This window comes from Chaetura pelagica, unplaced genomic scaffold, assembly GCF_000747805.2.
Source record: "Chaetura pelagica isolate M959 unplaced genomic scaffold, ChaPel_1.0 scaffold152, whole genome shotgun sequence".
NCBI lineage: Eukaryota > Metazoa > Chordata > Aves > Apodiformes > Apodidae > Chaetura > Chaetura pelagica.
The window spans coordinates 509,918-529,125 of NW_009952434.1; the positions used below are offsets into that span (position 1 = coordinate 509,918).

At 54.1% G+C, this 19,208-nt stretch overlaps 1 protein-coding gene across 2 annotated transcripts in view; it reads right to left on the bottom strand.

Annotated features, from left to right (window-relative positions):
• Positions 1–3,457: 3,457 nt before the first annotated feature.
• The window catches only part of ATP2B4 (ATPase, Ca++ transporting, plasma membrane 4), a 27,808-nt gene continuing 12,057 nt past the window's right edge, over positions 3,458–19,208 (bottom strand). The window contains exons 7-20 of one of the 2 annotated variants that reach the window (XM_010008305.1): positions 18,575–18,736; positions 18,245–18,459; positions 17,910–18,152; positions 17,563–17,804; positions 17,045–17,279; positions 15,974–16,153; positions 15,615–15,702; positions 15,405–15,511; positions 12,929–13,120; positions 12,590–12,803; positions 11,946–12,157; positions 11,483–11,590; positions 10,979–11,161; positions 3,458–3,763 (exon numbers count right to left, since the gene is read on the bottom strand). In XM_010008305.1, the coding sequence (XP_010006607.1) occupies positions 3,458–3,763; positions 10,979–11,161; positions 11,483–11,590; positions 11,946–12,157; positions 12,590–12,803; positions 12,929–13,120; positions 15,405–15,511; positions 15,615–15,702; positions 15,974–16,153; positions 17,045–17,279; positions 17,563–17,804; positions 17,910–18,152; positions 18,245–18,459; positions 18,575–18,736 (2,687 nt within the window). Of the gene's footprint in view, positions 3,764–8,486; positions 8,688–10,978; positions 11,162–11,482; positions 11,591–11,945; positions 12,158–12,589; positions 12,804–12,928; positions 13,121–15,404; positions 15,512–15,614; positions 15,703–15,973; positions 16,154–17,044; positions 17,280–17,562; positions 17,805–17,909; positions 18,153–18,244; positions 18,460–18,574; positions 18,737–19,208 lie in introns of those variants that run through there. The other variant, XM_010008306.1, reaches the window with a different exon arrangement.

Genomic DNA, 19,208 nt, shown 5'->3' on the forward strand with positions numbered 1-19,208 from the left:
CCCATTTATTCCACAGGAAACCCCCACCAGGGCCCCTGTTGGCATCAAGAACCGGATGCAAAAAAACCACGACGTTCAGAGTGTTTTAATAACAAAGCATTCCAAGGCAAGTTAACACGTTAGCACAGGGCACCACCTCTCTTCCTGGCTGGCATGGCACTGTCCCCCACCCCGTGCACACTTATGGCAGTTCAAGCAAAATAAACCAAGAATAAAAAGGAAATCTCTCCCCCTCTTCCAAGGCTTGTTGCAGAGTCCCCAGAAGTTCGTGCCGCCGACTGTGCCTTCCAGCACAGAGCACCAATCCCCCCCCAAACTCTTTTGTTAATGTCCTCAATAACTTAACCCAGTCGTCACCTGCTGCCAGGATATCACTGAAACTAAATAGGAAATAAAAATAATCATAAAATACTTTACAGGAAAGATGTATGCACAAGAAATGCTTATACTTCAAGCAACCAGACATACTGACATCATTTATATATATATATAAAAACAAACCACATTTGTGTCATCCAACTAATGTCTAGTATAAAGATGGCTGCTCAGAGAAAAGGAAGCTGACTGGCATCTGATCACTGATACACTAATTAACTAATTAACTGTCACCTCTTGTCACATCTTGTGGCAGACTCGTGATTTCTTCCATTCTGGTTGCTTTGTTGTTTTTTTTTTTTCTTTAAACAAAATACCTATGGCTGACGTAAAAATATCAGTTTCTGAGCTAAAGAAAACTAGATTTCTTTTCTTTTTGCATAATATTTATATAGAATTCTCTCTCCCCCTCCTAAGATGGAAACTAGAACAACAAAAATACATCAACTCCAGGATGACCTGACCCTTGTGGCAACCTGCCAGTCACAGATTTCTGGGAGGGACTTGGAGAGCCCCCAAAGTTGGCTTTTTTCTTTTTTTTGGTGGGTGTGTGTGTGTGAAGGTTTCATTGGTTTAAGTCTCTTGTGTGTTTGTTTTTTAAAACAGGCCTGAGGTATTAAAAAAACATCAAAAGGAAAAGAAATTGCTGTGCGTTCCCTCCCCCCCCCAAAAAAAAAAGTATTTAATAAATATTCCTGTGAGCTTGTAACAACACATCTTTTTTTTTTCTTTTTTTCTCTTTTTTTCTTTTTTGTTTTTTTTTTTTTTGCAAGTATTTAACATAGAAAAAAAAGTGATCTTTTAAGCAATGTCACCCCTAGGTACAGAACCCAACCCCACAGCCATCCTGTTTGTCTTGCCTGTGCAACCCAAGGAACCACCTCCTGCTCCAGCTCCCAAGTCTTTCTCTTGCCCTTCAAGCTGGTGGGAAGAAGGGGGAGGGGCAGTGATGGGTCTTGTCTGCACTGGGCAAAGGGGCTTGACACTGAAATTTGCAATTCAAACAGGCAGTGGTGGCAATTTCTTCTGGCTGTTGGCAGTGTACAAAGCCCAGCTGCCACCCCCGGGGAGAAGGACCTTTCCTCAGCTACCTGGGGTAGGGATGGGGTGACCCCACCCCGAGGAAAGGATGAGGCGATGCTGGGCTGGAAAGGAAACCAAGACACTTGGTATGTGGTGTTTAGGTTAAGGAACACTTCAATTCTTGGCAAGGAACCAAAAAAGGCCTGGGCCCCGGGGTGGCAGGCAGTGCTGGGAGAAGGCACCGGAGTGTCTGTGCGTTCTTAAAGGGAAGGGAAGGAAAGGAAAGAAGAAACCAGCCAATCCGCCCTCTCACTGCAACCTCTCAGCTTCCAGGGATGGAGGCTGGGCCAAGATGATGGTGTACAGCCAGTTACCAGCAGGTTCTCTCTGCTTTCGACCAAACAGGACGTTGAGGAGAAGGCAGCAGAGCTTCCTCCAGCCCTGCCTGCCTGGGCTGCACCAGCAAGAGCCCACGGGGAAGAAACTAAGCCCAAGCAAAGCAAACTCCTGCCTCCTGCTCTTGTCCCTCACAAGAGGGTCAGTTCAGAGGTGACTCACCCAGGACACCTGAGGCCTCTGCTCCAAGAAACCAGGATTCTCCCCAGATGGCTACAAGAGGTGAGGCAGGACATGCAGGGTGAAGAGATGACCTTCAAAAAAAGTGAGGCAAAGCCTCCATGCAGCACGTTCTCTGGAAGACCTGCAACCAACCAACCTGCCACCTCTGTGAGGAAGTGCCTCCACTGGCAAACCTGCTACAGAAGTGCCACAGAAATCAAGGGCCATGGAGCCTCTCCTTCCACCAGCTAAAGAGACAACATGATTCCTCCCTTCCATGATCTAGGAGTTGATCCACTGTACTGCCAATAACCCAATGCTTGTTCTCCATCCAGCCTGCTAGCATTTTGGCAGTGGTGTGCAGAGCTGGTGGGCACTGCTGGAGCATCCTCTGGGCTTCCTCCAAGGCTGAAGGATTATTTAACAAGCCAGAAGGGGCAAAAGTCCCTCTGCTCCTGATGGCAGGAACCATTAAACCTTTGCAATGTCCTCTCCAAAAGTTTCACAGCTGTTCAAGAGCAGAAGACATCCATCTCTTAAAGGCTCCCCAGGAAGGAGCCCAGTTTCTCACAACCATGGGGTTTTTCTTCACCATCCTTCCACTGCCAGTTCACCCCCACCTTGCTCTGTAGAAAAATCAGAACCTTTTACATCCAGCAAGGTCCCAGCCAAGTCACCTTCATTCTTTCTCTACCAATTACTGCTTTGGAAACAGAGAGAGAAACGTGTGCACACACAGAGGAGGAGCTGTAAAAGGCTAGGTACCATTTTTCAAGGTGGAAGACTGGTGTACATCCCTGTATCTATCAATCTGTGAGTAAACACCTTCCCCCTGGCTGGGTTTTTGTTTTATTTTCTCAATTGTTGCACTCAAATGCCAGCCCAGCCCCCTCCCACTGTGAAGACACTGGGGGCAAATCCCACAAGCAAAGAACAAACCCCCCCCCCAAATGAGAAGAAAACCTTAAAAACCACCAGTGGGAAGAAAAAAAACCAAGGTCACAAGTGCACCCCAGCCCTCAGGCTGAGCATGTAGGACTACAACAACCTGAACTTTTCTCTGAACATGCATTTTTTCAAAGTGAAAACCCCCAACAGACACATGGAGCCCAACTCTTGGAGAGGGAATAACCTGGCTGCTTCACTTGGGTGAGTACCACTGCAAATGAGGGATGGAGATGCATGATTTTGGCTTGAGCCTCTCTTCCCCAACACCCCTCAGCCTGGTACTCTGGTTCCCACTGCTAAATCACGGTAGAAAATCAAAATACTTTAAAAAAAAACAACAAAAAAACCCCCAACAAAATAACAACCCTCAAAAAAACCAAACCAAACAAACACCAAACCCCAGAACCAAACCACCAAAATGATACAGGTATGAGCAGTTGGACACGAAGTGACCGCAGTGTGTGTGACCAGTTCCTGGTGCCAACATCACCCAGGGCGAGGGACGAAGGTGGTGGAGAAGGAGGAGGAGGAGAAGGGGGTTCAAAGTTGAAGGTCAAACCGATGTCTCCAAGCTGTGTAAGGGGCTCTGAGGCTCTGGGAGGGTGAGCTCAGCTTGCTCGCTGTCCACTGCATTGTTATTTCTGTTGAGGGAGGAGGATCCACCCAGGCTGCCCCCACCTCGCTGCTTGAGTCCGTCAGTCTCGGGGTCGTCTTCAGCGCCGTCAAGGAATGGTGTTCGAGGCTCATCTTCCTCCAGGATGAACTCTGGGTGAGTCATGAAGTTATGGATGGAGCTTCTGGATTCGGGTTTCTCGAGGCCTTCGTACAAGGAGCTACGGAAGGCATTCACCACTTTGATCTGCCGGGGGGCCAGGGGAGTGGGAGAGAAACAAGAGGGGTTAGGAACTGCTGTGAGAGGCCAGAGCTCCCAGGAGAAAGTCAAAATGAACAACAAAGACACAATGAAACAACAACAACAAAACAAAAGCACAACCACAAACAACAAGTCACCACCACTGAACAGACAGCTAAGTCAAAATGAGAGATCTATGGTGAACTAGGAAGGGCCAACATGGATCAGACTCAGGCACTAGGTGTGTGATGGGGAATCAACCGACTATGGGGCGACTTCAGAAGCTGCAAGAAAAGACACATACAAAAAAAAAAATAATTCAAAAAAAAACCCCAAACCAAACCCCCAACCAAACAAACCCAAGGGCAACCAGATCACTTCAAATGGATGGAAGCCAAAATGTATTAGTTGTCGTTATGGGTGTGCACGCGAATCTGTGCGTGTGGACGAGGACAAAAAAGGTGGAACTATGACTCCAAAAAGAGGTGGGTTAGACAAACAGTGGGTTCACTTCAAAGCAAAAAAACTCTACTGTGGGAGTGATGTGTGTGTTTGCTCTATTTCATTTTTAGACCCATGGAAAGGAATGGGCTTTAAAGAGGTGTCACAAATTTTCAAGCCCATGTGAAGCAGCAGCTCCAAGTGGATGCCATGACCAGCAAAACTGGACCCAGCTCAACATGCAAGAAGGAAGCCAAATCTGTGCCAGTTTCCCCACATGGCTGCCACCTGGATCCTGGGCTGGAGCCCTGGCTCCTTCCCTACAACATGCTGAAGAAGACCCAGCAGTTTCCAAAGGCAGCTCATTCTTTTGGATGTTCTGCACAAAAAACAATCCCAAACTTTGCTAGAAAGCCTGGCCACACATCATCCCTGGGAACAGCACTGCAAAGCCAGGCTGAACGTGTTACCAGCAGGAGATCCAGAGCCTGGTTTGGACAACCAGGGTATGGCTCTTCTACCTCTGTTGCACTGGAAAGGAGAGGTCTGGAAACAAGCCTGGGTTGTGGCTGGCAGTGAATTCACTGCTCCCTCCAGTTCCTCTGGAAATCCAGCCTTGAACCTTTCCAGCTCTCCCCTTCCCCTTGGAGCTGAGTCACATTGTCCAGTTGAATGGGTGACAAGCATCAGGTCCAGCAAAGGAAGGGGGAGGAGGTGGCAGCCCCCATGGAGCTGCAACAAACCCCTCCACCCTAGGGCAGATGTTGGCATGTGTGACACAACCAACATGTGCAGCTCGGGTGCAGCAGAGCTCTCCAGCTCTCGCAGGTGATTCAGGGCTACCATCACTCCAAAAGATGTCAGATGGCATAAACTGAAAGAGAGTGATGCAATATGTGGACTTTTGAAGCAGAGCCAACAAACCAGCAGCTGAAGGTCTCCCCAAGCTTTGGAGGACCTGGTGAAATCACACACAGCTTCGCCTTGTGTTGCAAAGCTGAGAGCTACCCACCAAACCATGCCTTCCAGAGCATCCCTCGGGTGGCTCTGCTGTGTCTTACACCAATGTTGCCCCCACTGACTCTCTCAGGCCAGAGCCAGCATGTTGCCCGTCTCCAGAGTTCCCTCCATCCTGCCACAGCAGGTCACACCAACACCCTCCTGGCTCATGGCACCTTCACAGTCACCTGGGAACTGGGCATCTCCTCCCTTTATAGAGGACAAAGCTACTGACAAAAGTTGTCAGCAAGAACCAAGTGTCTTGCACAAACTCTTGTGTGCTTTATGGAAGCTCTGCCCTGCTATGCAGAGTTCACCTGGGACCAGGACATCTGCTCAGCTCCTCCTCTCAGAAGGAGCTGCCCCAAACCACCACAAGACTGTTCAACAACACTGGGTGCAGCAGAGATGTTGGGAACACCTTCCCACAGCACAGCCAGTCGTCCTGCTCTGTCTCCTGCCCTGTGGAAGCAGCACTGATACTCATGAGCTACCTCCACCTGCTCCCAGTCCCCTCCCATGTCCCCTGCCTGCTCTTGTGGTGTCCCTGTGGACTGAAGCTGGGGAACAAAAGAGAGAAGGATCCACAGATCCCACAGGAGGGATGCTCCACTTCAGCATCCTTGGGCTATACCTGGAGAGCCTCCTCATCACTCAGCCATCAGCCCGGGGAGCAGAGAGGGAGCAGAGCTGCTGGAGGGAGAATGGCTCAGGTATGAACCTGATGAGGCAAATAAAGCTATGTGTGTCCTGCCACTTCTCTTGAGAACAGGCTGCAGATCTGGTGGGTGAACAGATGCCACCTCTCTTCCTGGTGAAACGAGCCACGTTAAACTGTCCACCTTGGTCTGGTACACAGGGGAGCTAGGAGGGAAGTCACCAACCAGCACAGCCAGCAAGAGCTTCCAAAGAATCTTTGGTCTCAGCACAAACAGCACTCACAAAACCAGACAAGTTACTCCAAGAAGAATCTTGTACCTGGAACCCTGGAAATTTTACCTGTGAGATGCTCCAGGGTTTCCCTCTCACGAGGGATGTCTCTCTGAGTCTGCTCTCCATCTGGCTCAGAAAGATGCTGCACCACATGGGACAGCAACATGGCACCCCCCTGGCACAGGTTCCACACATCCCAGCTAGAAACAAACCAACCAGCTGTTGTGCACACACACAGACCCACACACAAGAGGCCAGCTGGGTGACAGAGCCTGGTGAGGAGATGAGTGTGGGCCAGGTACCCCCACATGGTGCTGGGGTACCAGCTGGTCTGCAGCAACCACAGGTTTATGTAGCTGGGAACAGAAATTCAGAGCTGTCCTTGCTGCACTAATGACCACTGTAAGATCCTGGATAAATTCAAGTGTTTAGTGTGAATGCACAGGACAAGGGGACACTACCAAACAGGCCACTTTCTACCAAGACTGATCATCTCTCCCATCATCAACCAGCTCTCTCAAAGCAGGGCAAAACCCCCAAAGTCAACCAGCTCAGCTCTGCAAACCATCTCCTGAGGGTCATTCCTGAGACCTCTCCCTCCTCCATCTCCCTGACAAGGACACAGCTGCCGAGGTCCAGCCCTGGAAAACTCATCCCAGAGAAGTGAAGAGAGAGGGACACCATTAATCCATATGGAGGGAAGTGGAACTTTGAGAGGGAGGGAAGGGAAGCAGCAGAAGGAAATAGAGAAAAGTCTAGGCAGAAAAAGGAGGCAGGACTTAGCAACCTGAGTTAGCTCCTGGTAAAGTCGTTTGCTGCCTGGAAGAGCACAAACTATCCAAGTTATCTATTTCCTTGCTGCAAATCCGGGAGAACATTAATCCACAGACTGCAAAAAACCCTGCATTTTGGTCTTTTCCACCCAAGCCCACTGCCCTGAGACCCCTCTAAGCAGGTTTTCCTCCGATGAGGAAGGCTCAGTGGTGCACAGATGCAGTCAGGAGCAGGAGGTAGCTGCACTGCTTCAGAAACTTTGGGGTTAAACAAAATAAAATCCAAGCATCAGTGGTGGCTAAACAGAGAGCAAACAGAACAATCAGAAATTCTCTCTTCTCTCCCACAGGGCATAACCAGTGGAGACTGAGAGCCAGTCAAAAAGTCACCAAGGGTATTTCTTTAATACGAGGCAAACACGGGCAATGACTGTGCAATAAAAGAGCCAGTTATCTGGGAAAGATACACTACCTACTGACAGCCTGGCACAGCCCTGCAGAGAGAAGTCACACTCACGTGCTCATGAGCCCACGTGTGCAGCTCCCACTGCACTTTTCTTTGCACCAGAAACCCACAGCTAGATCCAGGGTCCAGCCTTGCCCCTTCAGCAGGGCCACGTTTTCCATCTCCGTTTGCATGCAGAGGGTCCCGTGTCTGCACACACTGAGAACCAGGGTGTGCAGAGGGAGCAGGGTACTGATGAGCCACTGCAGTAGGGTGACAATGTTCTGGCTGTGACAGGGGACCAGCAAGCCCTGTGCTGTCCCTGCAGAGCTCCTGGGCAGCAAAGGGCACGCTCGGTGCGTGGGTTGCTCAGCTCTGTCTCACACAACATGCAGGTTCTCAGGTGGGACAGAGGAGGCTGCTTGCTTACAAGCCAGCTCCAAAACAGCAGGTCGAGCTGCAGATGAGCAGCTCTGAGCAGCTCCTGTGTGACACCAGGGGCCAGCTGGGCCATGGCTGCTCTCAAACACCAGCCAGGCTGCCAACCAAGGCAAACAGCCCTTCTCCCAGGGGCAGAGAGCACACAGGCAGCCCTGGTACCGCAGCTCAGCCGACCCTGGTCGGCACAGGAACTGCTGTGGGAAGGTCTGAGGAGCTTCTCTGCTCCAAACAGATTGTCAGCTGCAGGAAAGCAAACGCCTCTGCCCACCCCTGCCCTCCTGGGGCATCCTGGGGCTGGGCAGAGCCACACGGGAAGGAAAAGGCAGCTGCAGGGAGCAACGTGTCCTTCTCACAGCAAGGCCTTTAGCTGCTCATGAACACACGGTTCTTTGAACAAGAATTGCCAATTTTTGCCCCCCTCAGGGGGGTGGACTCATACATCAGTCCTGCAAAGGAGGAAAAGAGGTAAAAATGGAAGAAGCAACAAGGAATGGGAGCGGGGAAGGACCAGAAAGTATCGTAACCTCGTTCAAGATGCAACAGCATAAAAACTGCTTTTTTAAAATTCTCTCCCGCCCCATCCTTCGTTTGAGAAATGAGTGTGTGAGTCGAGGTTTAGAGGGAGAGAGAACAGGCTGGGTTAGGTTGGTGCAGGTGCTCTCTGTGGTTATTAGAAGTCATGCATTGTAATAGACTATCACTCACTGCCCGCAGGAGGAGATGCAGCAGCAGCAGCAACAGCAGAAGTGGTGGGAGTGGAATTGACGGAGGAAAGAGCTACATGGGTTGGGCTAGAAACATTTTTTACATCGTGGTGCTGGCTCACGATGGAAGGCTGTCTCCTGAGGGCTCCCTGCAAAGAGGAGGCTCCGGTCTGGAATGTGTAAACTACGTCCATCTGCAAAGAACCAGAGAGTGAGATAGTGTCGCCCCAGCCAGAGACAGGGAGAGGGGTCAGGGATGGAGGGGAGCAGGGAGGTTGGGCAGACACACAGGGACAGGAAGGAAGAAGGAGGATGGAGAGGTGAGGAGGAGGGAGGAGAGAACCCCCCCTCCCACCCCACACTTCTGTAAAACCCACTGGGTTTGCTGGTGTTTCTGGGAGCAGAGGAGAGGTGCAGCCCCTGCTCTCGCAGGCATGAGAGGGACAGGGTTTATCCCACCACCAAGAAAGCAACTGTGGTGGGAGGGAGAGACAGAGGAAACACCTTGGGTTATCCCAACAATCTGCAGAAGGAGCAGAGGAACAGAGGGGGTGGGCAGAGGTGTGAGCTGGCAGCCAATGGTCCATATAACGGCACTGGGAAAGGGTTTCTGGTCCCTCAGCCCCACGGGATGTGCAGCTGGTGGGCTGGATCCTGGGACACACCACGTGCCCACAGCTCCCAGGGCAGCTGCCCACGCTGGAAGATGCTTCAGCCTCTCTTCCTGGATCATGGCTCAGCACAGGACTCAGAAGTGGAGCTGCTTGGGGCAGGGGTGCAGCAAGGAAGCACCAGCCTTGGTGGTGGCTGCAGCTGCTGTGTGGCTGGAGGCAGCAGCCGGGTGCCACCGTGGCCTCCCAGGCACTTGGCAGCTGGGCTGTCCCCAGCCCTGTGCCAGCCAGCCCAGCAGCAGAGCACCCAGCCCTGCACTGCCCACCTTGGCTGCACAGCTCCTCAGGAAGGAACACCTCCTCCAGACCCACATGCAGCTCTAGCTCACCCTGGAGGTATTTACACACTGCAGTTTGATCTCCCTCCATGGAGGGACCCTCTTTATCCCAGCACACCAGGCTGGCCCATGGGGAAGAGCCCTGTACTCTCACTTCAGACACACTGACTCGGGACAGAACCTCTCCAGATGCTTAGGTTGGACCTGCTGGCTGCTCTGCTTGACATGCAGGGCACCACAGCCAGTACAGGAGCCACTAAAGAGGCTCCAGGATGTGTCAACATTCAGGAGCATTTTTCATGTTGCAAGAGCCTGTTTCAGCCCAGGTCCACCAGGGATGATATCTCAGAGACTGTGGGCTCTCAGAGACTGCTGGTGCTGCAGCTGGTCATACCTACCAGGTCTGCACCACATCTGGACCATTTCCAAAACAGCCCAGTGCTCCCAGCACATCTTTGATGTGAATAAACCAGACTGAGCTGGCAGCTCAGCCCCCACAGCACCTGCCACCAGTGCTGCCCTGGGCCCTCCAAAGAGCCTGAACACCCCTCAGGGAATCAAGGCTGAACCTCACCTTGAAACCATCAAGGCAACATCTCACAGAGGAGAAGCAAAGTTAGCACAGCACAAGAAAGCTGCTGTGCTCCCTCCAGCCCCTGTGTCTGGGCCTTTTTGTTTATCTCCATTTGCTGGAGGGTCAGAGGAGGAGGAACACAGCAGCCCTGAATGCCAGAAGACACTGAGGACCTATAGCTTTCCTCCAAGGGGCAGCTCTGCCCAAGCCTTGAGGAAAGATGAGGGGCAGTGACCTCGCTGTAGGGAGCTCTCCCTGCCCTGCCCAGCCAGCAGCCCAGGGGAAATAAACACCCCTTCAGGGAAAAAAAATTGAGTCAGGGGAAGAGAGCTGATGTAAAACCTGTAGGAACAAAGAGATTCTCCCCCCCTTGTGTGCTGTGGGGCCAAGAGCTCCAGGCAAGGAGCCCAGGGAGCTGGCAGGGAGGGGAGACAAGAGCCCTTGGCCAAAGGGCTGTGGGGAACGACAAAGAACAGCAGAGGAGCAAGACCAGAGAGGGTCTTGCACAGGCAGATGCCCCTGGGCACGTTCCCCACTAGGAGCCAGGTCCCAGCAGTGACCAAGAGCAACTTCACCAGACCCCCTGGCACAGCTCAGTACCAGCCCAGGAGCTCCCTGGCCTCCCCACAGCTTCCAAAGCCCCCTTGGCCCTGCTGGGCAAGGTGCCCATTGGCAGCTGGTCCCACCTCCTGCAGACCAGCCTGGCCTCAGGCATGAAACCAGACTGGAGCATCCCCCCCACCCTGGGCTGTTCCCAACAGCCAGGCTGCCCTGGGTCCCCAACCAGGGCAGCCCCCCAAAGGCACAGGTGGTGGGAGAAGTCTGGCCCAAGAGGCGATGGCATCCTCTGAGCATCAGTCGTTGTCTCCTTCCAGACAGAGCCCCTGGAGAGAATGAAAGAGAAAGAAAGAGAGAGAGAGAGAGAGAAGGAAGCCCCCCTCTGTACCCCCTGCCCCCAGTACCTGTGTCTGTATCCTGTTGAGACCCCTGAACCACAGGATCTGCCCGCGCCGCAGCTCCATTTCAGCGTGGTCAATCTCGTCCACGTCTTCAGGAAGCTCCTCCTCTGGGATCTCCTCCTTGCTGATGCCATGCCCAGCTTCCTTCAGGAACTTCAGCTGGCTGGTTGGGACAGTGCAGATCAGCTGGGGAGAGGCAGGGAGAGAGCAGCTTCTTAGCCTGCAGGCTGTGGCAGCAGGGAGCCCACCAGCAGCTCTGGCCAAGGGGGAACATCCCTGCAGCCATCGACTCAGCGAGGTGCCAGGATGCAGCCAAGACACGGATCTGCTCCCCTGCAAGCAGGGTGGGAACAAGCAGACTAGGGAAGCTCTTCTCCTTATTTTTAGTGTGATGCTGGGATGGACCATCACCCCCTTCCAAAGCTGCCTTGAATTCATACTGGGGAGAACAAGGGCAGTGGGCAGGGAAATGCAATGCCTTGGTGTGCTCCTCAGACTGGCTCTTACCTGGCCCCAGAGGAGCTCTCCCACTCCAATGAAAATACACCAGAACCACTGGCTCAGGGTGAGTCCAGAGCAGCTGAACGGCTTCCCACCAAACTCCACAATGATGATCTGCAGCACAGAAGAGAACGAGTCACACGCTGGGGAGCTCTAAGGGCTGCACAGCACGGCCACAGGATGAAAAGGTCTCCTAGAGCCACACATCTTTCCCTGGGATCAAGGGCTTCACATCTAGGCTAGTAACTTTCCAGAACACTAGGGGCACGCTGGGTGTGCTGGCCCTGGCACCTCCCAACACACTCCAGCCCCCAACATTCAGGTTTTGTGTCACCAAGAAGCTGCTGGAGAAGAATAACGGGACTGAAGGGAGCTGTGGGCAGTGACTGCAGCAGACACAGGCTCTTCCTGTGGCCCGGTCCCCTCTGAGCCCCACGATCTTCTGCCCACACTGTTCCTGCAGCCTCACCTGAGCTGCAAACGTCCCCAGCACCACGGTGCAGAAGATGGGGTTGCGGTAGATGGACTCGAAGACGTTCCTCTCGCCGTGGATTTTGCGGGCGTTGATCTCGTTGAACAGCTGCATCATGACGAAGGTGTTGAAGACGATGGTGTAGTGCTCGGTGGGTGGGGAGTGCAGGGGGGCGTTCCGCCCGCTGTCGATGTCAAAAAACTTCTCCCCTAAGCACACAAAGGGTGTTTGGGGAGGGGATGGGGAAGGGCAGGGAAGAGAAGATGAGATCCTGTTCCTTCCTTCTGCTCTGTACTGGTGGAGCTAGAATCCTTGCTGAAGATCCCCTGACCCAGCTGCAGTCCCCATGCTACCCCCCACCAAACATTTCTTTCCCTGAAAGTGTTGAAAACCTGCTGTCCTGGCTAAAGGTGACTCTGCACCCAGGGGGGTCTAAGCAGACCCACACCCTCAATTTAAATCCTGACCCTTAACATCCCTCTGCTCCCCAGCCATTACAGAACAAGCTCTGCCCCAGCCAACGTGAGGGCACCGAGTGACAGCAGAGAACAAGTGTCCTCAGCACTGGTGAGGGAAAGGCAGGGCTGGGCCTCTGCCCCTTTCCTTTTGCCCCTGCTGCTTCTGGGGGCCTCAAAGCTCACCTGCAAAAAGCAAGGTGAAGATGATAGTGAGCTGGTACACGGCGTGGCCCAGGATGTTCTTCATCATGGTGCGAGAGATGAGCGGCTTGTTGCGGCCGTAGGGCTTGCGCAGCAGCAGGGACTCAGATGGGGGCTCCGTGGCCAAGGCCAAGGAGGCAAAAGTGTCCATGATCAGGTTCACCCACAGCATCTGGACAGCCTTGAGGGGAGAGTCCTGCACAGAGAGAGAGAGGGGCGGGGGGGGTAGAACACATCACACCATGGAAAACACCCTCCCTGCACCCCTCATTTTGCTCCTTTCCCCCTGCCCTCCTCCTGCCCAGCCCAGCACCCCCCTACCTGCGTGATGCAGGCGCCCGTGAAGGCCACGATGACGGCCACAACATTGACAGTCAGCTGGAACTGCAAGAACTTGGAGATGCTGTCATAAACGTTCCGGCCCCACATCACTGCCTTGACGATGCTGGTGAAGTTATCGTCCGTCAGGATAATGTCCGACGCCTCCTTCGCCACGTCCGTGCCAGCGATGCCCTTGAGGAGCAGGGAGACAGCGATGGGGGGAGGCAGGGAGCAAGTCCCATGCTCACCATCTGCCCAACTCTGCTTCTTCCCAGAAATGGTCCCAAGAGAAAAATCCACCAGAGCCAGAGCCAACCCTGTGTGTGCCAGCGAGTCCTGTCCTGGCTGTGCCGGCGCTCCTGGGACTGCAGAGGCTCCGAAGCACAAAAGCCTTGAAGGACAGACCCCAGCTGGGCCCCAGAGCAGGGCTGTGGGGCAGTGCAGCCCTTCAGCCTGTCACTCTGCTCCAAGAACAAGCTGGAAAACAGCTCAGAAATGCAGCTTCTCCCTTATACCAGGTAACACTGGCATCCCTGGCCGGGCGTCTCTGCTGCAAGCGAGGGTCGGGACCCCCAGGTGAGAGCCAGGGCTTGGCAGCCCAAGGTCCCGGTGCCTTCCTGGTGCCTCCTGCCCCGGCCGAGGGGGATGCAGCCCCGCGGTGGGCAGGGCCACCTGCAGCATCCCAGGGACAGGGGCTGCTGTGCAGGAGCTGCGCTCGCTGCGTTTCTCGCCGCCGGCACAACGAGGCGCTCGCTCCGCACCCAACCCCGCGGCTTCCCTGCTGCTTTGTCCCGGGGAAGCTCTGTTGAGATTTGCAAGACCTGCTTCTGACAGGGGCTGTTAGAGGGCAAGAGCTTCGGAGGCAGCTGGACAGACCAGCTGGAGGTATCGCGGGTGCCGTTTGATCCCTGCTCCCTGGAGACCCCAGGGCAGCACAGCCCTGAGCTCCCAAAACCCCATCCCTGGCCTGGCTCTGATCCTGCACGTGGGGGCAGAGAGCCCCACTGTAAACCCCCAAGAGAGGACAGACCACCTTCTGCTGTTTGTCCTAAAGGCTCCTGAACTGCACTTGGATGTTTAACACCTGCATAAAAGCTGCAAATAAATTTCTCATTTGCTCAAAGCTCATAAAGCTCCACTCAGCCACTGGCTCCTGCTCACCTACCTAAACTTAAACAATTCACAGGAAACCCATTAAAACTGACAGGTTTATTTTCTTGCTTCTTTCAGGCAGAAAAGCAGCAAACCAGGAGATAAAAGAGTTCTTCACCATAAATAAACTCCCCAAGTGAGAGCCAGCACCACACTCAGGGCCTGGCTGAAGAACTGCAGGGATAAACCAAGTCACACTGAGTTACAGCTCTCCTGGACCCCCCAGTTCAGCAACAGGGGCCAGGCAGGACCCTGCTCTTGGTGCTCTGCAGGCACCTCCTCACCTTCAGCTGAGTCAGTTCCTCCAGGGACAGAGAAACCAGGTTACCAGAGGATTGCTCCTCTTTAATTGATCTTTCTAACAGTCCTGTGAAGCTCATGAGAATTAAACCAAACCTCCAAAGAAGGTGTGGGGGTTATTTTCCCTTTTTAAGCCCTCCGTTAAGAGGGCAAGAGCTTCGGAGGCAGCTGGACAGACCAGCTGGAGGTATCGCGGGTGCCGTTTGATCCCTGCTCCCTGGAGACCCCAGGGCAGCACAGCCCTGAGCTCCCAAAACCCCATCCCTGGCCTGGCTCTGATCCTGCACGTGGGGGCAGAGAGCCCCACTGTAAACCCCCAAGAGAGGACAGACCACCTTCTGCTGTTTGTCCTAAAGGCTCCTGAACTGCACTTGGATGTTTAACACCTGCATAAAAGCTGCAAATAAATTTCTCATTTGCTCAAAGCTCATAAAGCTCCACTCAGCCACTGGCTCCTGCTCACCTACCTAAACTTAAACAATTCACAGGAAACCCATTAAAACTGACAGGTTTATTTTCTTGCTTCTTTCAGGCAGAAAAGCAGCAAACCAGGAGATAAAAGAGTTCTTCACCATAAATAAACTCCCCAAGTGAGAGCCAGCACCACACTCAGGGCCTGGCTGAAGAACTGCAGGGATAAACCAAGTCACACTGAGTTACAGCTCTCCTGGACCCCCCAGTTCAGCAACAGGGGCCAGGCAGGACCCTGCTCTTGGTGCTCTGCAGGCACCTCCTCACCTTCAGCTGAGTCAGTTCCTCCAGGGACAGAGAAACCAGGTTACCAGAGGATTGCTCCTCTTTAATTGATCTTTCTAACAGTCCTGTGAAGCTCATGAGAATTAAACCAAACCTCCAAAGAAGGTGTGGGGGTTATTTTCCCTTTTTAAGCCCTCCTGGAGATTTGGAGGAGAGCTTCACCAGTGCAGAGATAAGTGAAGTGTTGAGACGAGCCAAGTGTGACATTTAGTTTCTTACCCTGGAGAGCAAAGGCCAACCCCAGAAAAAACCCACCAGCCATCCATACCATGGCAAACCCAACGTCTGCTTTCTTCAAGGCTGGGCCATCGTTGGTCCCGTCTCCAGTCACAGCCACCACTTGCCTCTGGTCACCAACAGTGCTGTCAATAATTCCTGAAACAGGGACAAGCAGTTTGGAGCTGCAAAAGCACCTGGGCTGAGCAGAATGAGACACTTTGGAAGGAGGGAGCAGACAGGGGAGTTGGCAGACACTCACCTTTCACAAGGGTGTGCTTATCTGTGGGGGAGGAGCGGGCCAGCACTCTCAGCTTGGGCCAGATCTTATCCAGTTGCTCCTGTTCCACCTGCAGAATGAGACACATGTGAGAAAGGCACAAGAAACCCCCCAGAAACCTTTTGTCCCACCAGAGAGCAAACCCCAACTGGGACAGTGCCTCGGCCTCCAAGCACCCAGACATCCCCGTGCTAGCTGAGGGTCCTGGCTGGCAGAGACACCAGGCATGTTTATCCAAGGAAAAGAGGAAAACCCAGTGGAATTCAGTGCCTGGCTCTGCTGGGGCTGTCAGAGGTGCCACCCACACCCACTGCAGAGAGGACCCAGGGCTGCTCTCCCACCTCTCCCTTCTCGTTGCGGATGAGCCGGTTGAACTCCTTCCCCTCCAGGCACAAGAAGTCCTCCCCAGGCAGCAGGATGCCACACTTGGTGGCAATGGCACGGGCGGTGTTGATGTTGTCCCCTGTCACCATGCGGACAGTGATGCCTGCACGCTGGCACTTTAGGATGGCATCTGGCACCTGGGGGACAAGGACAGAGTTGGGGGGGGGAGTTGAGGTGGGCAGGATGCTCAGATTTGACACTGTGTAACCAGGTGGCTCCTCTGTCACCCTCCCCAAAAAGGATCTGCAAAGGGATCAAGAACCTGCATCCGCCCTCAGCTGGGCGCTCACACTGAGGACAAGATGCTGAACTGAGAACTCCTTCCCTCCCAGAACCGTTTGTCCCTGGGCTCCAGGGGAAGCCACCAGGGGGACCAGAGAGGATGCCTGTCCCTGCTCCCTGCCGGCTGCTCCTGCCCTCACCCCAGCCTCCTGCCAGGCTCACATGTCTGGAGCAGCTCCACCAGCACAGACAGTGGAAGATCTTCCTGCCCCAAGGGGAAGGGCACATCACTGCCTCCTCTGCAGCACAGCAAGGCCTGGGGAGCTATCGCCAAGGGGGGCATGTCATCTGCCCCCCTCCCCTGCTCAGGACCAGCAGCACGTTGCTGTGCTCATGGGTTTATCTATTAGGGAGCGGTGGGGGAAGAGGATATTAGTGAGAAATTAGCAAATTGAATCAACGGCCTCCAGAGCTGGTGCAGATGGGGCATCTGTAATGCAATTCCCAGACCCAGATACTTGAACATTTAATCAGGAAAGATGCAAGCAAGGCAGGAGTGCAGGGGCAAGCTCCAAAATGTAATCAAGGGGCAGGTATGGGAAGGCTTATTGCATTAGCCCAGCTGCCCTCCCTGCACTGGAGGCAGAGAAGGGCAGCAAGCTGTGAGGGAGCAACAGGCATGGATGCAGAGGAGGTATTCGTGCTTCCATAAAGGGGCTCATGGTCCTGAGCAGCAGGGAAAGTGGCTCCTGACCCAGTAACAGGGCTGGGTGGGGGGACAGCCAGGGCAGAGCTGGATTCTGTACCTCTGGCCTCACAGGATCCTCTATCCCGACCACAGCAATGCAGGTCAGGTCAGACAGGATCTCATTCTCGCTGTCCCAGTCTGGCTCAGGATCAGCAGGGAAGTCACGGAAGGCCAGGCAGATGGTCCTCAGCCCATGGCAGGCCATGGGCTCTATCACCTTCTTCACCATCTCATCCCGGTCCTTCACCTTGAACAACCGGGGGTCTCCGTTCTTGTCCAGGATCCTGGTGCACCTAACAAAGGACCAGGATGGAGGGTGAGGGAGACTGGTGGTGACACCTGCTGCCAGCTCAGCAGCCTGCTCCCCCTGTCCCAGGCTCCCCAGCCACAAAATGAGAGCATCCTCCCTCCCACAGCGTTACCAAAAGCCACCTTAAACGAAGTTAAACACCTGGCCCAGCAGCACCTCCCCGCTCTGCAGTGCCTGGGCACCCTGCAGACCCCCCCCCAGAACAGCTCTGTGGTGCAGCGAGACCCAAAAAAAAGCCCAGGGGACAGGGAGGGGGGGACAGTTACTTGCGCAGGATGATCTCGGAGGCTCCCTTGCTGTACATGCGGAAGCCGCCGTTGCCGTTCCTCAGCACCGTGCTCATGGATTTGCGCACCGAGTTGAAGGTGTAGACCTTGTAGAGCTTCTCCTCTGGCACCTCGTTCCTCACAGCCTGGTAATCCTGCTTCAGGTCCAGCACGAAACCCAGCAAGGCGCACTCGGTCTTGTTGCCCACTTGCCGGGGTAGCCCCCCTTCCTTCTCGGGTGGCTGGAGGGGGGAAAAAGGGAAGGAAAAGCGACGTCAAACCTGGGTACGGCAGGACAGGAGCTACCGGGAAGGCTGAGGACACAATGTTGTGGCTCTCCAGCTTACCAGGATCTTGGAGGTGTAGGCAGAGTTGATGGCGACACCATTGACTATGAGGTCCAGGATCTTGGGCAGGATGGCTTCAGGGTCGGGGATCTGGCGGTAGTGGGTGTCCCCCACGTAGGCCTGCACCACAGTCATACGGTTCATGGTGAGCGTGCCCGTCTTGTCCGAGCAGATGGCAGTGGCGTTGCCCATGGTCTCACACGCATCCAAGTGTCTCACCAGGTTGTTGTCCTTCATCATTTTCTGCAACAAGGTACCACGACCAGGGAGGTCAGAGCCAAAAGCCTGAGCGCCCTCAACACGCCCCTACTGACCCTGCTGCCTCGAGGTCTCACCTTCACAGAGTAAGCCAGGGAGATGGTGACTGCCAGGGGGAGCCCTTCAGGCACAGCCACCACCAACACGGTGACACCAATGATGAAGAACTTGACGAAGTACTGGATGTAAATGGGGGTGCACTCTGCCAGCCAGGGCCGTCCCTGCACCCCAAACGTGTCAATCACAAAGTACAGCACCAAGATGATTACTGTGATGGCTGACATGATCAGTCCTGGGGGAAGAAGAGGCAGGTGAGGGGACACAAGCAGAGGAACAGCCCCTTCTCCTCGTGCCACTTCCCACAGGAACCCTGGGGTGACAGCTCGGGCTGGGCCACTGACACTCACCAGCCTTCCCAATCTGGACTGCCAGACGTGTGAGCTTCCCTTGCAGCACAGACTTCTCCTTCTTGGGCACCTTCACCTTCTTCTTCTCCTTTTCCTCATTTTCCACCCCTTCCTGGCTCTTCAGGGGCTGGATCTCTAAGGCCACACCATCCTGAGTTTTAGCTACAGCCCAAGGCAAAATAAGACACCACGTGTGAATAGGAGAGAGACCAGGAAAACCTGCAGGACACCACTGAGAAAGATGGTGGTGGAAGAGAGAAAAACCCACAACAAGAACCATTCCCGACGACACAAGCATCCGAGCACATGGAAACCTCTTGCCCCAGGGCCCTCTCTATGGAGCAGTTTTCTGTCATCTACCCTGTCCCCACGGCTAAAAGATCCTCAGAGCTGACACTGGCAACGTGAACCCTGTGCTGCTCACACCTCTAAGGCAGTGCTGCAAGAACCCCTCTGGCCAGGCTCTGGGGTGCAGGCAGGTCTCTTCCAGCCTCTCCTGTGGGCTGCTATTCACCCTGCAGCAGATGGGGAGCACTTTGGGCTGACCCAGAGGCTTCAGTCCCCCCCTGACCCCTGATGAACATCCTCACTCCCTGCCAGTGCCACCTCTGCAGTTCCCCTGTGGGCAGCTCCG